This window comes from Metopolophium dirhodum, chromosome 1 (assembly GCF_019925205.1).
Source record: "Metopolophium dirhodum isolate CAU chromosome 1, ASM1992520v1, whole genome shotgun sequence".
Taxonomy (NCBI): Eukaryota; Metazoa; Arthropoda; class Insecta; order Hemiptera; family Aphididae; genus Metopolophium; species Metopolophium dirhodum.
The window spans coordinates 26819574-26847260 of record NC_083560.1 but is presented as its reverse complement, the minus strand read 5'-3'; the positions used below and the strand labels follow the sequence as shown (position 1 = coordinate 26847260).

The 27687-nt window shown below is 27.9% G+C and overlaps 1 protein-coding gene across 2 annotated transcripts; it reads right to left on the bottom strand.

Moving 5' to 3' along the window:
- Positions 1-19955: 19955 nt before the first annotated feature.
- On the bottom strand, positions 19956-27384 carry LOC132937411 (sentrin-specific protease 2-like). Of its 2 annotated transcripts, none has more exons than XM_061004231.1 (5): positions 27254-27384; positions 26452-26599; positions 21727-21803; positions 21598-21658; positions 19956-20613 (listed from the first exon to the last, which is right to left on the bottom strand). In XM_061004231.1, the coding sequence occupies exon 5, from the start codon at positions 20598-20600 to the stop codon at positions 19974-19976; it is 627 nt and encodes a 208-aa protein (XP_060860214.1). In that variant the 5' UTR covers positions 20601-20613; positions 21598-21658; positions 21727-21803; positions 26452-26599; positions 27254-27384; the 3' UTR covers positions 19956-19973. The 2 variants fall into 2 exon arrangements, with proteins under 2 accessions (XP_060860214.1, XP_060860215.1); XM_061004232.1 differs by lacking the exon at positions 27254-27384 and adding an exon at positions 26700-26831.
- Positions 27385-27687: the final 303 nt, after the last annotated feature.

Below are 27687 nucleotides of genomic sequence, written 5' to 3'. Positions count from 1 at the left end.
AACTGAATATTTTAACAACAGCTGCTGTACTACTCTAGACTCTAGAGTACTAGCAAGTGGCGGAAAATATCGGAAAATCACAAAAATGCTGAGTTTTCCGCGTTTCAATTAAAATACAATATTGACATATTTATATAAGCTATTTTAGTATTTAACGCCCAATTTAATAATCAGGAGTGAATTGAAGTAAATTGAAAAATACGTTAGCCGTCCGTATATTTATAATATTACCAAGTTCCATTAACGTTTGGAAAACAATATTTTTTTTCTTCACTATAACATATAATAATATGAATATAAAGTTTTTTTTATACAGTTGTCAGAATTTATCAGATTGGTAGGTGGGTTGAATATATAAAATATATAAAATATAGAATGAGATCCGGAAATCTAACGCATCTATTCCCCTTTTCGATCCGAATTGACGATAATGCTGTAAACCAGTACCGTTTGTAGATAAACACACAAATAATATAAAAGCAGACTTTTTTTGTATGATCATTAAACATACTAAGTATATAGATGATTGGTCAGGACGACAAAAAGCAAAATTTATTACAATCAAAAACCGGCACTGAAAATAATATATTGTACAACAATAATATTACAATATAGGTACCTACCAGTGATTACCAATATTTTGTTGATTAAAATTTACTAAGAATGTATTTTACGTTTGAGGATTGAAACACGTAAAAAATATTTTAAAAAAAAATTGTATTTGTAAGTCCTTATATAGGTAACTAATATTAATAATAACCATACTTATACAAATAATAAAATTAAAATGTCGAATTAAATAAATATTAGTGTTTCAAGTATCACGTTAAATTCCTTAATAATTTCAAAATAATATACAATATAATTATACTGTAATGTTGGCGTAGAAGTGTGTCACCTTATATCGTTGGTCAGTTGATTATAATCTGAAGAATAGTCAATGAATCCTATAAAGGCAGACGTTGCTTTAATTAATGATCATCAGAAAGTATAGCTCTGAATCTCTCACGGAGTCGATATTCAGTTTTTACAACTATCATGTGAGAAAAAACCATATCACATAAACTGCCGGTTAATCCACAAAATTATAAGTTCCTGGTTTGTTCCGACAAAGGGAGATCGGCTTTATAATCGTTCGAGGCCAACTAGTCGATCTTGGTCGGCCATATTTACACCAATAATACATTATGTCTGTACTTTTGTGTATAATGCATACCCAGTGCTCAAATTGGGAAAAATTAAGTAGAGGAGGTCAATCCAACGATTTAAAAACTGCGTTCCAAGGACGCGATTACTCAACACAGACCCCCACACCCCCTCACACTACTGCCTTGTAGTATACTGCATTGCAATATCTACATCTTACAATGTTACAGTAGAAAAAAAATTAATAACAAGCTACCTGTTTATTCAATATTATACTACTTTTGTGTATCATGCATACCTATACTTACATTAAGTTTAATGAGAATATTAAGAAAAACCATTTAAGCACGATACCTCCGTATTATCCTAAAGTTGTTTATTTTATTAAAAATAAGAAACCGCTATTGTATCATGCATAATATATTATAAGCATTACTAGTATTAAAAATGTTAACTATGTTCAGGGTTTGGATTGTACATAACGTTTGGAAAACGAATAATTCCTTTATTTAATTACTATGATACTATAATATAACATCTTGTTTCCTTTTAAAAATAGTAATTTTTGAAAAGTGACATCTGATAATTTATTCCTACATGTTGTATGTTACAGTCTACAGGAAATCACCTGTACCTAACTACTTAATTTTCTTTGTATTCGCAAAATAAATATTAATTATGATAGTAAAAATCAGAATTGTTTATAATTTGAAATTAATTAACACTGCAATTAAATTATGGAATATTCATAAATTTAAATTTTCGGCGCCTTTTACACATATTATACTAAAACAGTCAAACAGTTGTGGTTGATAGGTAGGCATGTAAAAATAATCGTAAAAAATTAATTTGTCAAAATATTGCATTAATTTATCGCCATTGTCGGACTGGTCATAGCCGCTACGCCATGAACGTGTCCGGGGCCCCCTGCCGTATTTGCATTGAGGGGCTGCGATAGTACTATGAATATTGGATATTGAATATTATTATATATTATAATATAATAATAATTATACCATTAAAATGTGTAATATTATTACAGTATTATCATTTTATCAAAAATTACTGATATAAAAAAAATCAATTACGTAACTTGAATCGCATTAAAAAATATTGAGTTGTATAATATTATAAGGTAAAACGGGATGAATAGAAACACTTTTGAACTTTGAAGTATTCTTTTCTATTTACAACTTTTCTATTTAGGCTTTAGAGATGCTCAATACATCAAAATTTGGATCTCATCGAGCACTTCAAGTTTGTATATTCAAATTGTGTTTATGTTTAATAAATAGTTTCATATTTTTTTTAAGTGCTTTGTTTCTATTCCCCCGAAATATGGTATCAATAGACACATTTGTGGTTTTTTGGTGTATTTTTCTATTTAACCAACTGAAGGGTAGATAAAAACAATTATTGAGATTTTTAAAAATGAAGAAAACAAAATTTTCAGTTAAAATTTTTTTTGTAAATTTTTAACTTAACTATTTCAGTTCAGAAAACAAAGATGCAAAAATGGAAGTAAATTTGCAACAATATTTCCTTTACTTTATAAATTTTTATTATATTGATTCCACCGACTATCGATTCCACCAGTTATTTATTTATGTTGATTAGTTGATTCCGCCGACTGTTATTAAACAATAACCAAAGTATCATATTATACAGAATTTTTTTTTTTAATTAACTGTATAGTTTAGGATACACTTGGTATGCCATAATAGTATAAAGTAAGTTTTATTTAAATAAAAACATTGTCGTCCATAACGGATAATATTTATTAAAATAATATAACTCAAATATCTAGTGATTATTATTTTTACAAAATGAAGTAAGATCGTCATATTTTTAAATAGAGTTATATAATATAATATTCAAAATAATTAAAATATATAGGTATTGTATATGTCGTATGGTATGGTAAAAAAATAAAAATATATAATGTGGTCAATTTTTAAAATAATTAACAGTATAGGTTAGGGTACACTTAGTTTGCCATAATAGTATAAATTAAGTTTTATTTAAATAAAAACATTTCAAAAAACAATTCAAACTTTGTTGTTCATAACGGATAATAATATGTATTAAAATTAAAAATTATATAATTCATATATCTAGTGATTATTATTTTTACAAAACGAAGTAAGATCGTCATATTTTTAAATAATTAATTAATAACAATGATAATTTAAATATATAGGTATTGTAATGCCACATGGTATGGTAAAAAAATTAAAGTAATAAAAATATACAATGTGGTCAATTTTTAAAATAATGGTTTGAATAGCCATATTTTAGCCTAGAGCCTAGATTCTATAAGAGAATAATATAACGTTTATTTATTTAAATAATCGTCAAAAACGTATTCCGTATTATGGTATGGTAAAAAAAAAAACTAAACAATAAAAATATATATAAAGTGATAATTTTTTTAAATAGAGGTTTGAACTTTGAAGCTAGTTTTATATAGGTGAATCTATCGAGTTTAGGAAAAAAAAGCAAGTTAAACATTTCACCATAAACATTACTTCGTATATAATAACGAAAATTACTACTATTCATTAATAATATGGCTATAGTAGTAGGTATATAGCATATTATGTACGATGTACCTACGCTATAGGTAAATACAAAATGACAATAAATAACTCGTCAATATTCTGGTTATCGCTGCGCTCGGATAACGGCTTATGACACCAACGTTTTTCCAAATCAAACGCCGATTATAGATTACAAAAATTACCCAATATACCCAAATATAATATCGCCGACTTCAGTCTGTCGAAAGCTACGATATTACAGCTCGGCTGCGTTCATTACCTACTCTAATATAAAAATTCAACGTTTTTTCTACTTCGTTTTAAATTAGTATTATTATTATTATTTTTTTTTTTATTAATTGAAATATCGCATCAAATAATAAAATCTAATACAAATACGGAAAAAGTTTGTTTTAATGGCCACATGTATACGAAACATTACAGTACTTTAATATCTGATGTTTGGAGGTGCTCTAAGGCGTCGAGTCTCAAGTGTCCAGGCAAATTAAAAACATCGAAAGAAAATCCTACTGAAATACCAATAATCGATAAAGCACATACTCATCCTCCAGACACGCATGAAGTTGAAGTCAATAAATGCTTAGCACGAATGAAACATAAGGCAGCAACTACGTCAACAAATCCAATTGAGATTTACTGTGAAGAACTTGGAAGCTTGGATAATGAAACTCGAGCTAAGATGCCACCAGAAACAATTACTAAAAGAACTCTTCGAAATCAACGATCAAAAAATAATTTAAAAGAACCCAGACATTTAGATGACTGTGTAATCGAAGGTAAGATGAAAATACTATATTATAATTTAGGTTTTTTTTTTTATTGATAAATAGTTGAACAGTATTTTATTGATTACCTATCAGTTTTTTTAATATTTTTAAATATTAATAATATAATATATTATGTAATTACGATAAAACATTTTTAATTAATAATTTTTTGAATTTAAATTATAGGTGACTGGGCACTCACAAATGATGGACTTAGATTATTACTAAATAAACTTATTAAAAAGTAAACTAATAATAATAATTAGTTTTAGCTTTTTTTCCAATTTGCTTTTTTATCCATATGCTTTTTTTTAACTTGCTTTTTTTTACTTGCTTTTTTCTTTTGCTTTTTATTCACTTGCTTTTTTTTTCCTAACCCCGAATCTATCGATATTTTTATTTATATAATCGTCAAAAGTGTTTGCTATATATATTTTTTTTTTCATAATTTTTATTTTTGATTATTTTATTGTTGTTTAGCCCTCTTATTATTATATACGAATCAGTTTGAATTTTTAAATTCAATACATGTGAAGACAAAAATATATTTGGATATGCCTTTGTGAATTGCGTCTTAAGTTTAGAATGAAACTACGATTCACAACTGTTAGTTGTTCGTTCTGAAAAAATTGAAGACGACGCCCATATTTTTGGATTTAATTTTGATGTTTCATCAATGTAATTATCACATAGATAATCACAGAATTTTTTTAACCTCGCGTCATCAGGAACGATTGACATAAAATCTTCAATAAAGCTTTCGCTTAACTCTTCTGCATTTAATAATGTCAAACCGTATATCCATTTTAACCACTGTCTTATTTTACTGTTGGCATCCTTGTATTCAATTGATAAACCAATAATATAGATAATGTATATACTAAATACTATATTATTATAATATATAATATGTAATAATGTAATAATTAGTAATTTCCAAAGTTTTGTATATGCCGCCACCAACTTTGAGTCAGATGAAATCTACATCCAATGATCTTCATTTGTGGCCATACAAACTTTGCTCCTACATGTATAGCTTCTTCAAAATCAGCAACAAGTAGAGTTGGATTGAATTGTAAATTTTGGACTGAGCATTTTTCCACAATACATCTAAATGCACTAGCATATGTATTGTCCAGTAGTAAAAAGTACGATAATGGAACATAATGTCCATTTTTAAAAATGTGAACAGTAAATAGTTGGTAAAAATATTTAGTGCAACTATAAAATGTGCCATCTACAAATATTCTGTCATGTGAACAAAGCAATTTCAAATTCTAAATTGTAGAGTAAAATAATATATTGTTTGTAGAGTCTACATCGAGTAGAAAATATTCGTTTTCTATGGTTGTAATCTTCCGATTTTTCATTAATTCGATGACTTCAGAAATGCTTTTTGGTAACGCTGGATAAGAAGATCGACGAGACCGGTACAAACATTGATATATATTATTTATATCAGTACCATTAAATAATTGAGCTTGTTAGGATGTTTTTGGATTTCTGTGTTGATCATTTTTGAAGGTCTTTCCAATTCATCTTCACATTTTCGTTTCAATTGATTTGAAAATAATTTTTTGTTTCTTACAGATTCGGTTTCATTTTCGTGACTATGTGAACTTTCATCTTTTACAATCATCTTCATGTCACGATCAACATAAATTGTTGGGGTACACTTTTTATTGACACATTGACATTTATTAGCGTCGAAGTATTTAACATGCGCTTTATTATAAAATTTACATATTTCATATGCTCATTGTTCGTGTATTATTTTACTTCAACTTATTTTGTTACGAGTTAACTACAAATACAGTAAGTTATAGTGTGTACCTACTAATGAAATAAAATATATTTTAAATGTATCATAAATGTAAACATAGGACTTGTACATGTTGTTATTATTGTATAATGTAAAAAAGTTCGGCGTAATCGATAGTCGGCCGAATCAATATGTAAAAAAGTTCGGCGGAGTCGATAGCCAGCGGAATCAATAGATTTTGACGCAATCGATACACACCCAAATTCCCAAACGACTCCCGTTGTTAAAAAAATTACAAACAGGTAAATTGTATAATAATCAATAACTCTACAATAATTATTCAACATATGCATGTCTGTCTTCCAAAACATTATGATTACATATTTTCAATATTAAGAGGATGTGACACCTGTAATGGACTATGTCAACTGGTCAAAAAATAATAATACCCTATATTTTTTAAAGAAAACAAAAAAAAAATTAATTTATTATTATTTTTTTTTTTTTTTTTTGATGTTATAACAGCTTATAATAATAATAATAATATGTCATACATAAAAATATTTCCCCACGTTTTCAAAGCTTACCTCAAATTTTGCCCGTCAAAAAAAGGTTGGAGACCCCTGTACTAAAGTATAGAAAGTGTCTCAACTCATGACGGTTTTTAATGGATAATATAATTAAAAGTAAATTATATAATAAACAATAAATATAATAACTCGAGTTGAAATTGTTTTTAAATTTGTTTATTTGACACTTAAAACGTGTAATAAATTTGGTTGTGAATAGAATACGTCTATGAAGGTGCAAGTACAGGCTCTCGCAAAGCATGTATCACGTCTGACTCTAGTCTATCCATGTTTCTCTTATATAGAATCTACCCTTTCCTATTAGCAAGTTTGTTATCCCATTTCCTTGGCGTACTTCCCAGGAAATGGTATTGACCCATGTCGATAAGATTTATTCAATGTGTAAATTATCTTTTAGTTGTACTGTGGACATCCTGTTTACCAGCATTATCGATAGTATGGTTCATAGTAATGTGTGTCCTAATATATATATATAAATGCATTAACAACTCATCAAAGAATATATTAATGTATTATATAATATCTAAATTATGTTTGGCCCCTTTTTACCAATACGCAGTATTATATGATAATCCTGCCTTTTGATCTTTTGTGTGGTCGTTATGTGATTTTACTACCCAGATGTGTTTAATATAACAAAATTCTAATCGTTGAATTTTGCTAGTCCTAACTTTGGTTATCTATTTATTGTAATATTGCTAAGCCTTTTTCTGTCTATAATCATAGTATTAGGTTTTAAATATATATTATGTATATATATCACCTCACCCCTAAAAAATAAGCTTTTATATTTCCCTAAGACACATAAAACTTAATCATTTATACAATCGGTTATTTTACATTTTCATCTGTACAATTAATTAATTTGTTTACAATTAAGTATTACATGTGTTTGTCTTACAGTTCGTTAAATATAAATATTGTTTCCAATATTTTACATAAATATAATATATGCAAAACGCTTTTACAGTAATTGGTGTCATGATATACATATTGGTTGATTAATTATTATGTGTAATTTGTTAATGATTACAATTATACATGCTTGCAATTATACAGTCAAAATGTGTGTTAATATTATTAATGTTAAAGTATTTATGCATATATATTTTTTCTTATATAGTAATATTTGGTATATAATAAAAGCTTATTTATATAGTAACTGATACATTATCTTTTTTTTCTGTGCCATTTATACAATAATAATATGATTTTCTTAGCCCTTTTAATTTATGTTTAATATATCCCATTAAATAATTAGTTATCAATTTTCCAGTTTTTTTAAATAGTTTATAATTTGATTTTGTTATGACAATTATTTATGTAAATTCGTTACCAATGATTATGTTTCAACATCTTATTCAATGTTTATTTTTTTTCTCATCTTGTTGTGTTAACATTTCCCATTTAGACTGCAAGATCCCTCGTCCGTAACCTTGTATTATTTCACAGATTTACAAACTATGTCTCTCACACCCCCGTTGGTACTCCGTATGACAAAAGCTGCCTTCTGCATATTTATTTTTAAATATGTTATTGAGTTGTTTTTTGTCGATTCAACATATAAAAACATATATTACCACTCCACATTTCATCATGAACCGTAATCTGTGTTTTCATATTAAAATGACCGTACTGGAGTCCTGCTGTTTTTTGCTAGGCTGGGCAAGTTAATGATTTTTTTTAACTCAAGTAATTTAAGTATTTTTTTTTCAATTAAATTAACAAATACTGTTAACCGCAATAGATAAGTTTTAATTTTAACTCACATGTCTTTCGGAGGATTTCTATCTAATATAAAATCATCCATGCTGAATGTTTTAGTTAATTGCACTAGAAAAATAAAACATACAATCTGCACGAGTAAAAAAAAATAAACAAGATAATTAATTAAAAGAAATAAAAATACATGGTTAATTATGCTTGGCTGATTATAACAATATTTTATCAACTATACATTATAAAATAACGCCAATGGGTTATGTTGTAATGTCGTTCGTATATCTCACTATCAATACAACCATTTAGGAAACAGTTTACCTATATAATTACGTATAATTGTTTTATTTTTTGAAACCCATACAAATATTTATAAATTACCATCGAATATCTAATTATGATAAACAAATAATGTTAATATTGGTGTTGCTTTATGTTGACTTTTTTTAATGTTAAAATTTGAAACTATGTATTTGCTAAATGATATTTAAGCTAAATAGGTAGGTACGTTTTAAAATTATAAACATAAATCCGTTATCATTTGTTGGGTACTAAAAATGTTTATACTTACAATAATTAATATGAAGACTGTTTCAAACAAAACGCAACTATACGGGCATCGTGTTAAATCGAAACTATTATAACCAAACAAAAACTGAGTATATCTGTATAAGCTATATTATATTATGCTGGAGGTTACCATACTTGAAAAGAATTTATGGAGTAGGGATATCCGATATTGTCTGGAATGTGGAATGCAATTAAAGGTCAGTTTGCTTATCAATTATTTATATAGGTAGGTAGTTTCATAAATACCACAGTGCTTCATATTATTAAGCACTCACATTCAAAGAAATTAGAATATTGATCACATTTTAGTATTTTACTTAAACGATTAATAGGCAGTCTTACTTATCAATAATTACTTGCAATTTTATTCAGCTAAAGATTACCTACTCTTTTGTTGAAAAAACATTCAGAACCTTTGTGACTCATGGTACTTGTACAATTATAAGAGATCTCGAAAAATTAGCTGTAAACACTTTTATAAAAGGATTTCTTTATACCGTAGATAAAGATAATTCTAATGATACTACTCTAGATACTACTTTTACTGAAAATAAGTTATCATTAGATTTAAATAAAAGTCGGAAAAATGTTTATGAAAAAAATATTAGTGAACCGAAGTCACAGTTATGATTAGAAAATAAAGATACTCCTACTTTCAAAACAGGATACGTGATCCGACTAGCCCAACAATAAAATAATATCTTTTAATATACTTAGACTAAATACTAAAGAACCGAAGAATTTAAAATTTGAATTTGAAAAAGTAAATCAAAATATTAACTCGGATGCTAGTTTAAAAATAATTAGTAAAAGTTCAAAAGAAGAACGTATTGTCCACAATTATTACAAAACAAAATAAAAACCAATAATATAGACATGTATTTTAAATTTAGAATGGTTCACAATACAAATAAATTAACTTAAAAAAAAAATGGAAAAGCCTCGACAATTTGTTCCAAATATCTTTAACAATTCAGTCAATGAATGCGTATTAGAATTTTTTTGAGTAATTTAACGTGGTAGGTAGCTAATGATTGGCCTTCACAAATAATATTAACTTACTTGCCACTGTATTTAAAAAATTCAACTTATTGATTATACAAGACATTAACAATTAATAACTTAAATATGACTTTTGATGAAATAGAACGAATATTCAAAGGAAATTAATGTACTCCACCAGCTAGGAATTGTATGTTAAGAAACAAATTACGAAATTAGAAATTAAAAATTAAAATCAACAGAAAGAATATTGGAATTCTTAGCAGATATTTTATATTTAATTAGTCAAACTAATTGTACCATTCCTGAGACAGAGAAAATTGATTTAATATTAGAAGCCCTAACATCAGAATACTATAACAAAGTAACTATTATGAATAATGGCACACTAGATAACTTGGAAACTAATTTAAAGAAAATAGAAAATTAAAAACTGATGAACACTGATTTACTAAAAAAAAAAATATAGATATTGACACTTTAAAGAAAGAAAATGAAATTTTAAAATCCAAATTAAATAGTCTCAACATGGTTATCGACATTTTAACTAGAAAAAGAAATTTAATAATAACATGCACGTTAAAAATTGTTTCAGGTCACGGGTTTTAAAATACCAAATTCACTATACTCGTTTCCAATTTTTTAATGCCCAAAAAAGCAAACTACAAGGTTCAAAAAAAAAAAATCAGAAATACAGATTGGTATTAGATTATAGAAAATAAAAGAATAATTTCCATTCAAAGTATTTTTTGACTGTCTGGCGGGAAATACATTATTTTGATATAAATATGGACGCTATGTCAGGAGTTATCATCAACTTAAATGAGGTAAAAAAGCTAAAGATCTAATAGCATTTTCACCACAACCGGAAAATAACAATTTAAACAAAATTGGCCCAAGCAAATATCTGAAAGCTATGAAAAAAAATTATGAAAAATAATAAAATTAGTATAAATTATATTGATGATTTCACGGTTTTGGAAAAACTTTTGAATACCCATTACCACTTATATTCTTTAGAATCTACTCTGAAAAGATTTAAATAATATAGTTTAAAATTAAAATTGCCAAAATGTAGATTTGGGTACACGAAGTTAAAAATTCTATGAAAAATAATTGATATCAAAGGTATCCGTCCTACAGACGAAGGGCATACAGGAATTACACAGTTAAGTTCTCCGACTAACATAATTCAATTAAGTACGTAGTTTTTTGGGATTGGCAAATTATTTTCTACGGTTCCTACGTCCCAAATTTTAGTAAAATCACTTATTCCCTTAAACTAAATTAACACTTGACAAAATGTAATTTCTAAACAAAAAATAAGCAGGTAAGTGGGTGTCACTCTGCTGTACAGTAGGTTACAAGTGGGTCACTGTAATGGATGGAGTTAAATTTGGATTCAATGATATAAAATCATTATATACGAAAAACGATTTTGAGCGAAAACGGTCTGTCAGCCTATAATATTACTAATGTACCTATGCATAGTAAATTTATGTTTAACATTTCTTATGTGACACATACATTGACTATATATGCATTCGGGCATAAGTATAGTTGATGATATTATTTTGATTATAAAGTAATTTACATACTAGGTTAAATTCATTTTTGCCAAAAAAAATACATTTGAAAATATTATAATTTAAAAGTTTCATATGCCCATGAATAATATTTTTAAATCACAACAAAATAACTAAAATTGTTATTTTTTATAATATTAAAAGTAGTAGCTGCATAATATTATATTTAATTCACCATAGCCCCACCTGAGATTTGTTTTATACGTGGGTGGGTTGGTACCTTATGAAGAGATGACTAAAAGTAGGTATTTCAATATGTTAGTTTTATACTTTGTGTTTACCCGAGAGACTTTACAGGGTGATTCGTTTAAAACTGAACACTCATTACTTCAAAAAGTGTAATTGTTTTTGAAAATATTTTTTTACATTGTTTCAAGTCGTTTACAAAACCACTCTTTGTTATTAAAAAATTATATTTTTAAATATTTTTTATCCTTCTAATTTTTTAATTTTTAATTTTTTTAATGACAACATAGAGTTTTAATTTTATATTCCAAAGCAGAATATTTTTCTAAGTATTTCGATACATAAAAATCGAATTTAGTGCGAGTAGTTTATGCGTTATAAGTATTTAAAATTTTTGATGAGCGGTGTGGAGTGGTATGGGGTTACCCCGTCAAATTAATGTCCACTACACCGCTCATCTAAACTTTAAATATTTATATATCATATAAACTAATAGCCCTAAAGTCGATTTCCCATGAATAATTAATAATAATAAATAAATATTAATGTTAATTGACAACTATTGTTAATATTATATATTATATTTTGAACGTTTTTGAATAAATTGTTTTATTATATTATACTATTTGGTTAACATTTTAAATCAATATTGATGCATTTTGTATGTGTGAAATAATGAAAACTGATTGTTTACATTTTCCAGGCAACTGAAAAGTTTGTAGTGAAAATGTCTATTGACGATTTAAAAAAAGAATGAAAAAATTATGTATGCTTCCATCTGACATAAAATCCACCTCTATTAAACTGGATGCTTTCATCGTCGACCTAAAAAATTGGAAAAAATTATTTTATTTTAAGTCATTCACACGTCATAACTACTGCTAAATTGAATTATAATATAATATTCTTACAACCACTCCACATTAATTTATTAAAGTCATTATAGAACGGTGAAGAATATTGTTAAGAGAGGAAAAATATACGATTATAATATTTACACGAAATATACATAATAACACTATATAATATCACTAACGGTTTCATATTAGTTACCAAAAAGTTATTTTATGTTTATACAACATTTTGTTACGGCTTTTTGGCCAGAAAACTAATATTACGATAAAATTGATACAACAATGTTACTGAAACATTAGTGCTATGATTTACCAACTTTGCCTGTTCGAGCGCGGACGCATTTTCAAACTTACTGCCGACTGTCGATCCTCTGACAGTATAGAATGTTCTCGCGGCGGCTTACCCCGCTCTGTCGTGTCCAGCGCTAATTTGCATGCTTTGGCTGCTCGCTGACAGCCGTGCCGCCGTCGTTTACGTGTGTGTGTGTGTCTTTTCCGGGCGGTCGAAATTGACGCACGTCGCGTCCGTTCGCCGCCGCATGCCTTGTGGACCACCTGTGCAGCCGATGCGTTTGGATTAAGTCGTCGTGTACGTTACTGTTGCGTGCGTTACTAATTCGTCGTTCCGCGGGTCGCGTCGCGTTTATGAAAAACGCTGAGATACGTGCACCTAAGATAGTAAAAATATCACAATCATTTGAACATTTCGTTAGATTTTTAAATATTTCCAAAAAAAGAAGCCGTCTCTTTTTCACACGGATTATTCATACGTTGGAAAGAAAGACGTCCTCTGAAGGTAGGATAAACAAACGGTCGTATATATATAAGACATTCGGTCCGTCACTGATACATGACAGAGCAGCGACCGCCTCTTCTATATTTAGCGATCCCCGGACTCAGGACGTGCGCCGGAACGGTAGATGCCGCTATTATATCCTACAGTTCATAGCCGTCGCGCCCGTTTATGATTTCACAGTTCTACATACAGTATCTGCTGAAATGAGAGATATTGTTAATAGTTCCTAATTTTCCGATATTATAACTTATACAATAATATATGCCTGTGTGTATGCACACGGTAAAATAAAAATATTATACAAGTGATATGACTGTTGTACGTATGTGCTGATAAAATATACGCATCGGTCACTTGAGTGATATGTAAGTTGTTGATGTGCAAGCACACATGCGTTTTCTCATATGTAAGCGTGAAAAAATATGTTTTGCTCGAGTCGGTAGGGTTTCGTTGGTGGTGACTATGTAATGGTGTGTGTTTTTCCCGTGTATATGCATGAATTAATATATATATATGTCGGTCAGGTTATTGATAATATGTAAGTTGTTGTATTCGCGTTCGTGTATGTGTTTTCTCATGCACAGTTATGAAAAATATAGAACACGAGATCAGAGGATCGAGGGATCAAGGATAAGTGATAGGTAATGATTAAGGATTAGTGATCAAGAGGGGTATATGTCTAAAGTTAATTTTATTTTAACTTTTTAACTTAACTTTTACTTTTGGCTTTTCATTAACTTAACTATTAACTTACTAAATTTCTTTCTTAATTAACGTGAAATTAACGAGTTAATTTTTCATTTTAAGAAGTAAGTTAAGTTAACTTATTTTGTTTTAAATTTAATAATATTTCACTATTTCAGTCTATCGTTTTCATGTCAAAAAATATGTATTGTAAATTGTTTAAAGTTAAAAATGTATATCATTTGAATCTAACTTATATGGAAATACTGTATGAAGTATTAACACTATATCCTATAATTTAGTTTTGGGTTGGAGAAAAATTAAATACGCTAGCGTTGTATACACAAATTAACTTTTTTTTAACTTAATAAAAAGTTAACAAAAAGTGTGTATTAACTTTTAACTTAACTGAGTTAACCTAGAGTTAAATTAACTTTTAACTTTTAACTTTTTGTTATAGGTGCATATTAACTTAACTTAACTAAGTTAAAAAAATCATTAACTTGCCCAGCCTTGGATAAACGTGGTGTGTATAAGCTATACTGCCGTTCTAAGAAAAAACATCGTAAAAAAAAAATGAGATAATACTGTATTACGTTTAATATTATAGTTTTACATGTTTTTCCTAAACAAAAATGCCGTAACTATGATTATTTATCCAGAATTTTATGTTTATAAGAAATAATATTGCCGTAATAGTAATAAAATATAATCGGTGCTTAGAAAAATGCGTAACCACAGTTTGCTTAGAAAGATTGCCGTAAGTTTTGTTTAAAATATGGCGTTTTTACTTAGCACTTCCGCATAAACTATATTTGCAGCGTTGTTGTTTAGGAAACCGGTTGCCAAAGCTGTATCGCCCGTATCTTATATATATAATTTTAAATTACTGTTAATGTTTAGAAATTTTGATGTCTTTATACATCGTACACATATTATTTTTCGTTCAGTTATCGATGTACCTCGTATCGAATATTTTACGCACAGTTTAATTTTTGCAGTTATCAAAAGCCGTAATCAAAATTATGGCATTTTTGCCAAGTAAAAAATTCTGAATAATTAATAGCTTACTTAGTATAAATATCAAAATAATGATATCTTGGTGAAAGAAAAATTTAAAATTAAATTGAATAGCCCCATTGCATTCATCAGGTATATTTCCATAAGAAATTATGTATTATACTTTGAAAAATATTATATTTATGAAAATAAAACTACTAAAAACTACTAAACATAAAATGTAATTTTTCTCAAAATGGCATGGAGGGTAATTACGGCGTTTTTTCTTAGGAAGGCAGTATACGTGTATAGAATATAAGTACACCAGTGCCGTTGTATACGAATGCAAATTTTAGTATACGTGTATAGAATATAAGTACACCAGTGGCGTTGTATACGAATGCAAATTTTATTTTAACGACGATAATATAGTAACGACTATATAGGTATTTGTCGGGTGTAACGTTTATGCGTAGCCCGGCGTAGGTATACTGCTTAGGTATACGTAGGGTTTTAAAATTTCATGAAATTTATTTTCTCGAAATATTTCATGAAATATTTAATTTTGATGAAAAATAAAAATAAAATGTTTATTATACCTAAAAGTTTATAGTCGTCTACTTCTAAGTGAATATTTTTAAAAGTAAGAAAATATGTAACATATTTACATATAATTTATAAGTTGTTTATCAAATCTATAATAGTTATAACAAACTATATGATCTAAGACTTCAAATTTTTTATTTTTTTTTTAAGTTTTTTAATTTTTGTGTCTGTCATCACCTTTTAGGACAGTAAAAGTGCTTGGATTTTCTTCAACAGTAACTTTTCTGATAGGAAAGTGAATCTAGTTGGTACTTTGAGGGTCAAAAGTTAACCTACGCTTACCGCTTTCGATTCAACGGTAAATATAGCAAACTGGCTCTCATTTGTTCTTGGTCCTTTATTCAGGTAATATGCAGTGGCTTTTTCTATTGTAATTTTTGCTATTTTCACGATGGATTGGATAATAGTATATATTATATAATAATTAACAATGCTAATTACGTAAACATACAAATATATAATTTTAAAATGTGGCCATTGAGCACGATTAGGGACGAGTTTCATAATATGACCTGACGGCGACAGCTACTGGTGGTTGTTGGCCCCTCGCTGGAGCGGCGACAGCGGAAGGGATGAATGTCTTCGTCGATGTATTAATAATATAGAGTTGGTGGCTTGGCTTGGTGCAGTGGCTGAAGTGAATCACGCGACGTGATTGAGAGTAAGCAACGGCCGCGGCCACTAGTTCTCGGATGGGTGACCACCTCATAATAGGGTGCCTTTTTTAGAAATGTTATTCCGACTAAATTCCAATGGGCCCTGTTACGTCTCGTTACACTACAAGTCGATCCGTTTTTTTTAAATTTGATTTTATTAGAAAAAGGTCTGTCCGTCCTACACCGCCTTCGAAACACTTTCACCGTGGCACCACGTGCATATCATAATAAACTTTATAATCGAATCTTTTTTTTGCTTATTTTTGTCATTATTATATTTAATGCGTCTTTCTTTTGAGGCTACCAAATTTATCGTAATGCATATTATAATTATAAAATAATAATAATATATTTCCACGAACTATGGCATGGGTTTTAAATCTGCAGGTCTGTATAGTATTGTAGAAATAACACTGTTATATTCGATTATACGAACACTTTTAAATAAGGACACTGTAAAAAATGTTGTTAAATTTCAACTAACGTCACCATGTACATTTTCCCATGATATGTAAGTTAATTATTTTTTCATATAAAAGTATGTAAATTTATCACAAGTATTGAAGTACATACTATTCACGCTCATTTCTGTGTAAATATCGACTGAAAGTGTTATGTAATTATACAGGGGTTATCAAAATAAATTAATTTTGTGTGTAAAATGTTAGTAAATTTGTTACAACTACATTATGTAAATGATGTTTGTATACATTTTTGTGTATATTTCAACTAGTAGTGCCATTAAATATACACAGGTAATCAATGTAAATTATTTATACGTAAAAACATTAGTAAATTTATCATAACTATAATATTATATAAGTAAGTTATGTTTACATACACTTCTGTGTAAATTTTAACTTCCGAAATACAGTCACCTAACAAAACCTCTTAATGGACACCTCCAAATACAAATAGTGGACAAAATGAGCTAGTGACCTAGTGACCCTAGTGTCCGATATTTAGAGGTTTTACTGTATATGCTACACAATACATAATACCTATACAGGCTTGATTATATGCGTCGGAGGGTTCGATTTTTTCAGCGAATTTCGAATATTCGACGTCCAAGGGCGGCTGAGCAAGTCGTCCGCTATCCGCTATTCCTCAAATCGATAGGTAGGTAGATACAGTGTTGTATAAAGATAATTTTTTAAAAATCTAGATAAAGATAAAAGATAATTGCTAGAATAGTTATCTAAATGAAGATAAAAGATACATAATAATTACACTAGGTTATATTATTATCATACTTATTATTAATATTTAATTAATAATAATTCATTTTGTGATCGTTTGAAATTTTAATTGCAGAATAATACTTCGATAATCTGGGAATGTGGGAATTCTGATTGTATTAGTTGTAGTATATTACAAGTAATACTACAGTAATAGCACACTCGTTGTTATAGTGTTATAGTGCTATAGTGTTATATTATAGAGATTTATAAAACTATGGAAAACTATGGAATTATCCTATCAGAACTAGAGACGGGGATTTTACCGTAAAATATTTTTAATTAGTAAATTTAATATGAACTCAATAACATTTTTATGACTAATCCAACCATTATATTAGGTAATTTGGGTATATTTTATACTTGATAATATTCCAGATGGTGTCTGATTCATTATCTATTGACGTGTTTTCATTTTTATTCAGATGAATAACTCTAATAAATTTGATTTTTTAAGCGAGTAGGTATCTAATATTAATTTACAAAACGCGTCAACTGTTCTAGAAATCGAAAAAACATCATTGTATAATTATTGTATTTATAAATTAATATAATTTTATAGGTACTTCAAAAGTTTCAACTACCAACAAATAATATTTTTAAATTACAACAAAACTTAAAATAGTTGTTACACTTTGTTTAATTTTTTTTTTTTTTAATCTAGTTCTTATACAATTTATACTAAAAAAAGTACAAAAAGCATAACGCATGTTTTTTTAAAATTAAATTAAGTGTAATAGCTTGAGTGTCTTGAGGGAATAAATCATCCAGTGAAGGTACTCCGACAAATTGTTTAAATTAAATATCGAATATTGTCCTAATTTTTACTTAAAATATCTATAAAAAAGAACCGTGTATATACATTTTTAGATTTTTTCTAGGTTTCTAGATTTACTCCAGGTGCACAAAAAGTATTATTGAATTAACCTGGTTGCCTATCTGTCACATATCGGGCGCAAAATAATACAATAAATCAGATCACATAATATTATTTCTTATTATCGTTTAATCCGGTCAACAAACAAATATTTTTTACATCACTATCACACGGACTATCTTTAAAAAATACTAATAATCACTTACTACGCACACATTTAGACCATGACAAATATAGTTTTTCATGATTTAGACGACCTGCACTCAAAACTATAATATGACAATAAATTGCCTAGTAAGTTAAATCCTTTAAAATCGGTCGGTATCCCATTAACAATATAACTTATTTTTGAGAAATATAAACTTTAACCCTATTTTCACCCAGCAAGGAAAAATTGTGTTGAATAGTTGTAACAAAGTCTCTCAACTTTCAAGAGATAGCTGACAGTTGATTTATAATATATTTTCCAGTCTTAAAAATTGACGGGTTGGGAGTGAGTTAAATAGCTTTAATTTATGCATGAGAACGTCTTTATGATTTGACAATACATCAACTCGCGCTCACAATCGGTCAATTATTGAGATAAAAACTTTGCTATCTGCGGTTATTTTAAATCCATAAAATCCATAAAATATCCATATATTTTGAAAACTATGGAAATTCTCAAACTTTTTCAAGTAAATAAATAATATATCAAAATAAGAACCTCAAATAGTATTACAAAAACAAAAATCACTTAACAAAATATACATAAATATAAAATTTTATATTTTAACAACTTTTTAAATTCCAAATAAAACTATATTATGAAGTATAAAGTGTTTTTTTCACAATTATTTATTTATGAAATGTATTGTTATTAGCTCCTGCATGACTATACATTTAATATACTAAATAATATTTTAAAGTATTAATATAAGAATTTTGATTTTCTTTGTTCAGGTATAATATTGTCATATTGATGTTTTAAAAATTATAAAAAAAAATGTGTGCCATTAACTGTTAAATGATATGTCAATGAAATTTACACTTATGTAATTTAATCAATATTTGAAAAATTACATTTTAAACACACAAACAAGGATTTGACATCTGACATTCTTATGTTTTCAAAAATACTATTATCTCCTTATATAACATATTTTCCACAAAAAAAAGTACACAATATAAACATGAAACAATATAAAACAAATCAGTACTTATAATATTAACTTAACATTTAAAGAAACTAATTAACAAATATACATAAATACAATCAGTCAATAGCTTATGTCTGTTATATCTAAAACTTTTTACATTGATATAATTAAATCTAAAAACTTAAGACTAATATTTTATTATTTACAAATAATAGGTACTAACTAAAAATTAAATTTATCTGTTCATTAAAGAATTATTAATCATACGGTCTATTTCATCAACGATTGAATCTTCGTCCACATCTTCGTCTACTGTAATGAGTTGTTCGATAAACAGTTCATATAATATCAATTTCCTAAAAGATGGCATATTTTTTTGTTTAAAATTAAACGAAGCATCTCTTGCGAGATACTCCGCAATTGTGCAGACGAAAACCCCGCAGTCACTTCCGTTAGACTGTTGGGGGTTAGAACCTCTTACAATTCTCCAGTTTTGTAAAGGATAACCCAACTTTCTTTCATGCTCCTGCTGTAAGTATGATAATATGTCTAAATGAATTTTGTATTCATAATGATTTTTAAGACTATCAAAATATATAACTCGTCTCTTATCCATATCCGCTGTTATCAAAATCCAGTGTGCAAACCTTTTTCTTCTAATATTGATAGGAAAAAATACTTTTCTTTTTGAAAAAATATTGATTTTTTTTGTCCAACGCTCTACTGATTTGTATTTAGATTTCTCAAGTCGCACATAAAAATAGGTATCAAAGCAATAAACGCTCGGATATTGTTTTTGGATTAAATTAAAATAATTATTGATCACGGAATCATTCAAATACAGGTGGGTCTCTGAAGTCATACTTGTCGACAAACTAAAATCATAAAATATAATTATTAGACACAATTTAATCGAAATCAGTTACACATTTTAAAGTTAAGTAACTTGGTTACACCTCACTTTTCTAACTTATAAGAAGATTGCATAATTTTCAAGTGACATGACATTAAAATACAACTAGTTCCAATGTTGGTTGTAACATTTTATAATAGATTCATGTAACATAATGTTCTTATATCACGTGTTCAATGCTCTAGCTAATTTAAATTATATTAACTCGACAAGATTTTATCAGGCAAAGTTTATTAAGGAAAATAGATTTTTAGACAAAACCAGTTTTTGACAAAAGGGATTCAGTTTTTTTGTCATAACACAAAAACTTATAACTGTATATACTTTAAATTTTAACGAAATCTTTGCATGTCAATTTTCTATACATATACTACTAACATTTTCAAAATATTTTGACACTTCTTTAACTATTTAAATAGCAAAAGAAATTTTTATTAATTTTTTTAAAAATTATTGTTAATATATTTCATGTTTTTTTTTATATGAACTGTTTACTTTGATAGTATCAATGTGATTTGGAGGTGAAAATATCGACTAATGTATTTTTTTCATTTGAAATAGCTAAATATAATATTTTGCAATAATGTTCTCAATTTATTACATCTCAGAAATATCCAGAATATATTTTTTTAATTTTATATTAACTATTATATTTATATTATATTATTTGGTAGTACATAAAATTAAATTAAAACTTTTTATTGTTCTAGAGCCCATATTATTTTAAACTGTTTATAGATTATTTTTATCAGCCAAATGTCCTATTGTCTAAAATCTAAATGATTGTACCGAAATGGTATTGCGTCAGATAGCCTTATTCATATGTCCATTTTTAATTTTAAAAATTATGTATATAAACTAGAAGAGTATTTACATTGACTAAAATAAATTATTCCTCAAACAAATTATTATTTTATAAACATAAAACCAATTATAATCAGTATACCTTGGGTCTTGAAAATTTGAATAAATTAAAGAGTGTTGATGGAAAATAAGCTACAGCAGTCCTAAAAAAAAAAATCAGCTTAAAGTTGTATAATGCATGATATAAATATATTAAATATAAATTACTTACAATCCAATCCAGGCAATAAATTGCAATCTGCGAAATTGTTCTGTGTTGTAAATAAATGGTTCGAAGCATCAAATTCTCTGTGAAAAATGTTTAACATTTAGATAATATTTCATAAAAATGTACATTTTCAATTTTTGTATATATCTTTTGTATGAGTGTTATGTATTAAATGATTAAACCTATAAACATGCATTTTTCTTAATGTAGGCACTAAAATATCTTTTTAAATAAATTTTTAAATAATTTTTCAACTCGTTTTAAGCATTTATAGATATTTTCAATTTTCAATTTTTTTAGTTTTTCTTTTTTATAAATATCAATAAAAATTTTTTATTCAGTTGAAATTATTGAAAATTGAATACAAGGTTCCTCATAAGTAGTTCATACTATATAACCAAAAATCTAAAAATTATAAGACACAGTTTTTTTTATAGATATTTTAAGTTCAAATTTGGATAAAATTAGATGTTTAAACGAAGAATAATAATTTTAGATGTTTTGTTGTAAATTTAGGAATACTAGCTTAACGTTTAACCACTATAAAATTTCATTAACTACACTCTGTCACATATTATAATAGGAGTACCTAACCTAAGGCAGCGACATATTTTTTTTCCGTACTTTTTTTCTTATAATAGTCATACTATGGATAAAATTCACATTAATGCCATGCGTTTTATTAATTTTAAACATAGCATTGTTTTTAGGCTGAGTACAACATTTTTTTCTAACCTAACCTTAAAATATTGCTCTACTGGACAATTTCATATACACGATTTAGAACCTTTTCATTCTAGACCCACGACGTGTGCATATTATGTGAATATTTCATAAATATTTTATACCGATATGTATCATTATACTTACATTTGTTTCTTAAAATGTTGAATGTTAATGCAATATTAACATATTATGCACATGTATAAATGTAAAATTGTACAAGCTATACAATTTAAAAAGGGTCATGGTTCAAAATAATGCATATATTTTCCAAAAAAAACATAAATCATTCCTATACTAAAAATGTTTATTAAAAATAACTAAATTGTGTAAAAAATGTAAAAAAAAAATAAATAGCTTACGCAAAACATTATTTTACAGAACGGATGGGTTCACATAACTTATTGTAAAACTCGCCTTAAACACCAAAATTAAATTATATTTCTTTCTATCCCTACCGACAAAAATTTTTAATTAAAACTAAATATCTTCTAAGCATTAATTATAACATAAGTTGTATAGAACATACAACTAATAACCGAGTGATAACTTAATTTAATAAATAGTAATACATTATTATATTATCATATATTGAGGTATTAAATTTATATATTTATATTGGTACACACAAGTCACGTGCGTAACATGAGTTGGCTCGGTTAAATATATTATTTTAAAATTTATTAAGATAGTATTGCAATTAATTCAGTTAAAGTGACATCTGCTTATGAGTATTATATTACATTGATTGTACTTAGATTATTGTGATTGATGAATTTGGTGTAGGATATCCTGCTGTTTTTTATATAAGTTCAAAGATAGATAAGTTTATAGTTATAGGTGTTTTACTTTTTTTGAAAATCATGGGAGTCACCAGTAGGTCGTCTTACACTTCCTAATACAGTAGTCACTCGATAATTCGAAATTCATGGAACTGAATTAAAAATTCGATTTATAGAAGTTTTCAATTTACCGAGTGTTCGAATAATGGAGGGAAAACAAATTAATTCGAATTAAAGAGAGGTGAAAAAATGTATGTATATATTACTTTTTTTTAAGCTTATCGACAATTAGAGTTATCATCATGTTCTAAAGAATATAATATGACAATAAATAATTTAAAAGGTTTATTTAGATTTACAAGATTAACATTCGGTGTAGCTAGTGCACCAGCTATTTTTCAGTCTACCATGGATCAGATATTGTTAGGTTTGGAAAATGTGTTTTGATATTTAGACGATAGATTAATAGGTGAAAAAACAGTTGAAAACTGTAAACAAAAATTAGATTTGGTTTTAGATAGATTAAATAAATTTAATGTTTCTATTATCGTGGATAAATTGAAATTTTCGAAAAAGAATTTGATTATTTAGGACATACGTAGTCAAATAAAGGTATTTGTCCACAAATAAAGAAATTGGAATCTATTAATCTACTAGGGCACTGAATAATGTGACTGAATTGCAAGCTTAATTAGGGTTATTAAATTACTATGGAAAATGTATTCTTAATCTCAGTAGTGAATTACATGATTTATATAAATTGCTAAGGAAAGATGTTAAATTTGTTTGGAGCGATAAATGTCAGGAAGTTTTGAAAAGAGTAAAGGTTTGTTGTTACAAAATCAAATATTAGAGATTTATGATCAAAAAAAGCCTATAGTAGTATGTGCAGATGGTTCAACATATGGTGTTGGAGCAATTTCATCTCAAGTAGTTGAGGAGGTATAATAACCACTGTTATTGGCATCAAGTTCATTATCTCCAGCAGAACAAAAATATTCTCAGTTACACAGAGAAGCGTTGGAAATAGTATTTGCATTAAAAAAAATTTATAAATATATATACTTATATATATATGGTAACAAATTCACATTATGTCCAGATGCTCAAGCGTTAAGAGAAATATTTAGTCCACAGAAAGGTACAGCAGTGGTTGCAGCGTCAAGATTACAGAGATGGGCTGTGTTGTTATCTATGTATGAGAATGGATTTCAGTATAGACCAAGTAAACAAATGGTTCATGTTGATGCGTTAAGTAGATGATTATTAAATACAGGTACTGATATAGAAGATGATATTATTAGTAATTTATGTATAACAAATTAATTTAGTTTAAGATGTAGTAGAGGCGTTGAAAAAACATAAAATGGTTTTTAAAGTTTATAACTATGTATTTACAAGGATGGCCTACAAAAGTAGAAAATGAGATTGATTATTATTTTAAGTTAAAAGATAATTTAAGTACACAGGAATATTGCTTATTTTTTGGTGATAGGATTGTAGTTCCAGAGGTATTACAAACGAAAATTTTGAACATACTGCATAAAGATCATGAAGGTATAGTAAGAATGAAAATGGCAGGAAGTAGTGTTTTATGGTGGAAAAATATGAATACAGATATAGAAAAATTTAGTAAAAAATGTGAAATATGTGATCAGACTTCTAATGTAAGTAAAGAGAAAGTTATATCAAAGTGGCCTATGGTAGTTAAACCATGGCAAAGAGTACATGTTGATTTCTTTTGTTCGGAAGGCAGTACGTTTTTGGTTGTGATTGATGCTTATAGCAAATATATAGTAGAAAAACTATTAAAAAAAAACAAATTTTCGAATCGTTAAGCAGGGTATTACAGGAGCTGTTTGTATTTTTTGGGTTACCTGAAGAGATAGTATCGGACAATGGTCCTCCTTTTGGTTCATGGTTATTTAACAGCTATGGAAATCAAAGTAATATTAAAATAACATAAACACCTCCATTTCATAGTCAGTCCAACGGCTTGACTGAAAGAGCGGTTCAAACTGTTAAAAAGTATATCTTAGATAGAGAATTAAGTAAATTGTCTATTAAAGAAAAAGTAGTAAGGTTCATTACAGTATATAATACTACGCTTTCAACAGTCACAACACAGTCTCCGGCTGATCGTATGTTTTCTTATAAGTTAAGGTCTATTACGTCATCAATAAATCCAAAAAGTAAAGTTACAGTAAAGGAAAATAAGAAATTAAGTTTTAATCTTAAAAATAATGAGTATTATGAGGACGAGAACAGTGAAATTTGTTTTAAAAAAAATTATATGGTATTATATAGGAATCATTTTAAAGATTATTGTAAATGGTTATCAGCTAAAGTAGTAAGGAAGTAGGTATACCAAATATTTATTTGTAATTGACTTAAACGGTAATACTAGAATAGTTCTTTTATTACTTACAAAATATTAAATAACCTGAGCAATTCAGTATATAAATAATATATAATCACTTAATTGTAGGTAGATGTTAAAATTATAGTTTAATTCATTAAACCTTAAGAATTAATGATTTGGTCCAAGGTACATGTATACCAATTTGGAAAGACTGTATTTTTTTTAGACCTAAATACAAATTTTTGTAAGAATGGACTACATCATTAAATTCTTAACAATAATTAACATATTATGTGCGATAAGAGGGAAACAAATAACATGTTCTACATAATTTGGGGAAAGAAGCCACCCACTGATGACACATTGTAGGAGAATGTTACTTTAAATTCATAAGTGGTTTCATTGTTCTAACTGTGGGTATATGGAACTAGTGACTATAATTACTTCCACAAATTAATTCGTTATCAATGATTTAGGAAGAAATAAACATTCAACCAAGGTACACAAGGGCCAAGTAAAGCAAAGCCAACTCAACTCTTCCTACACGAAAAAAAAAATGTATACATTTATTAATTTTATAAATTAAAATAAAATTTTTATTGTAAAGATATTGCAATTAAAAACTATTGTTATGATGGTTTTATTCTAGTACATGGTTTTTTTTATTAGGTATGTGCTTAAACCTTGTTTTAAATTAAAACTAAAACTTTTAAACATAACAATTCAGGTATATTAGTATAATATGATACACAGTATAGTACAAAATGCAGATTTTACAAGAACCGAGGGAAGCAGTGTTGTAAATCAATAGATAAAGTTGTTTTCGAGGCGTTAATTGTCTTAGAATACTAGGCCGCTTACCTTGCACAACAGTCTATGAAGTGGAACGCTGAATGCAAGACGAAATTTATGTCTGCCGTCGGTACTTCAATACTTTTCACACAATTGTTATCGTAGCGTTGGAAAGTGATCGACAACAATTGACAAGGCGCAAATATTTCGCACAGACCTAGAACCGAGAGAAAATTATTGAAAACATGCAAATACAACTATGTTATAAATAATATTCAAATAATTCGTCTGCCGGCGTGCCACAAACATTTACCTACTCGGACAACGGGCATATCTTTGACATCGCGTCGCAAGTACATAAACCGTTATCACCGAATTCGTGTTATGACGTGAGTTTCGAAAATCATTTGGTACGAAATATCATAAGTATTTTATTATAGTAGCAAGTAATACGTTTTTGCCAACAGACGGCTTTCGGATGGAATGCTTGCGTTTCGGAACGAACAATTCCCGTCGTTTTACTTTTTGCGTACCTAACCTTATATAACGTTGTTTGGACGAAATAAGCGTACGCGGTGGACCCGATGGATAAAAAACATGTTTTGCGTCGAATACGCAGTGCCGATGTAAAATTTCGGATGATTTATGACGCGCTACCGTCGATTCGGCTAGTTTCAATCGCGTTTGGGGAAAAAGTCGTTTAAGGTGTCACGCATACGGTATCGGGCCGCGGTACCTCGAGCTTCTCGGTAGGCTCGACGGCCATATTTTGTTTGACCACTACGAACATATTTCGATGTTCACGAAAAAAGAAACGTCGTACGATCGCATTGCGCTGTTACCGATGTGTCGGATCGTTCGTTATACTTACGTGACGAGAAAATGGCGATCCTTGACTGATTTTCTCAATGCAATTGGCGTGAAAAAAATTTCGAACATAGGTGACGAGTACGCCTCGTAGTTGAAAAATAAAAATGGCGTCAGAAAACAACTGTATAGACGGATCCAATACCGTGTGGAAAATTATTTCGTATACGTGTCGTTACACTTATTAGATAGTAGAATTGATGTATATGTGTGGCAAGTGCGTCGGTCGCAGTGTGGCCAACATTTACCAACAAAAATTGGTCAGAAACATAAAAAGCGTCTCGATCACCAAAAAACGGCTAGATGGCCAAAAAAATGTATTTATTAAAATACATTTGAATAACAAGTATTATAAATATTGGTAATCATCTAAAAAAATATAATTTACATACATTTATTCTACATCGTCGGACATTCGGTCGGAAATAAAAAACGATT

Excerpts from the sequence above, each read along its gene's own strand:
- LOC132937411 (XM_061004231.1), bottom strand. The coding sequence starts at position 20,600 with ATGACTTCAGAGACCCACCTGTATTTGAATGATTCCGTGATCAATAAT.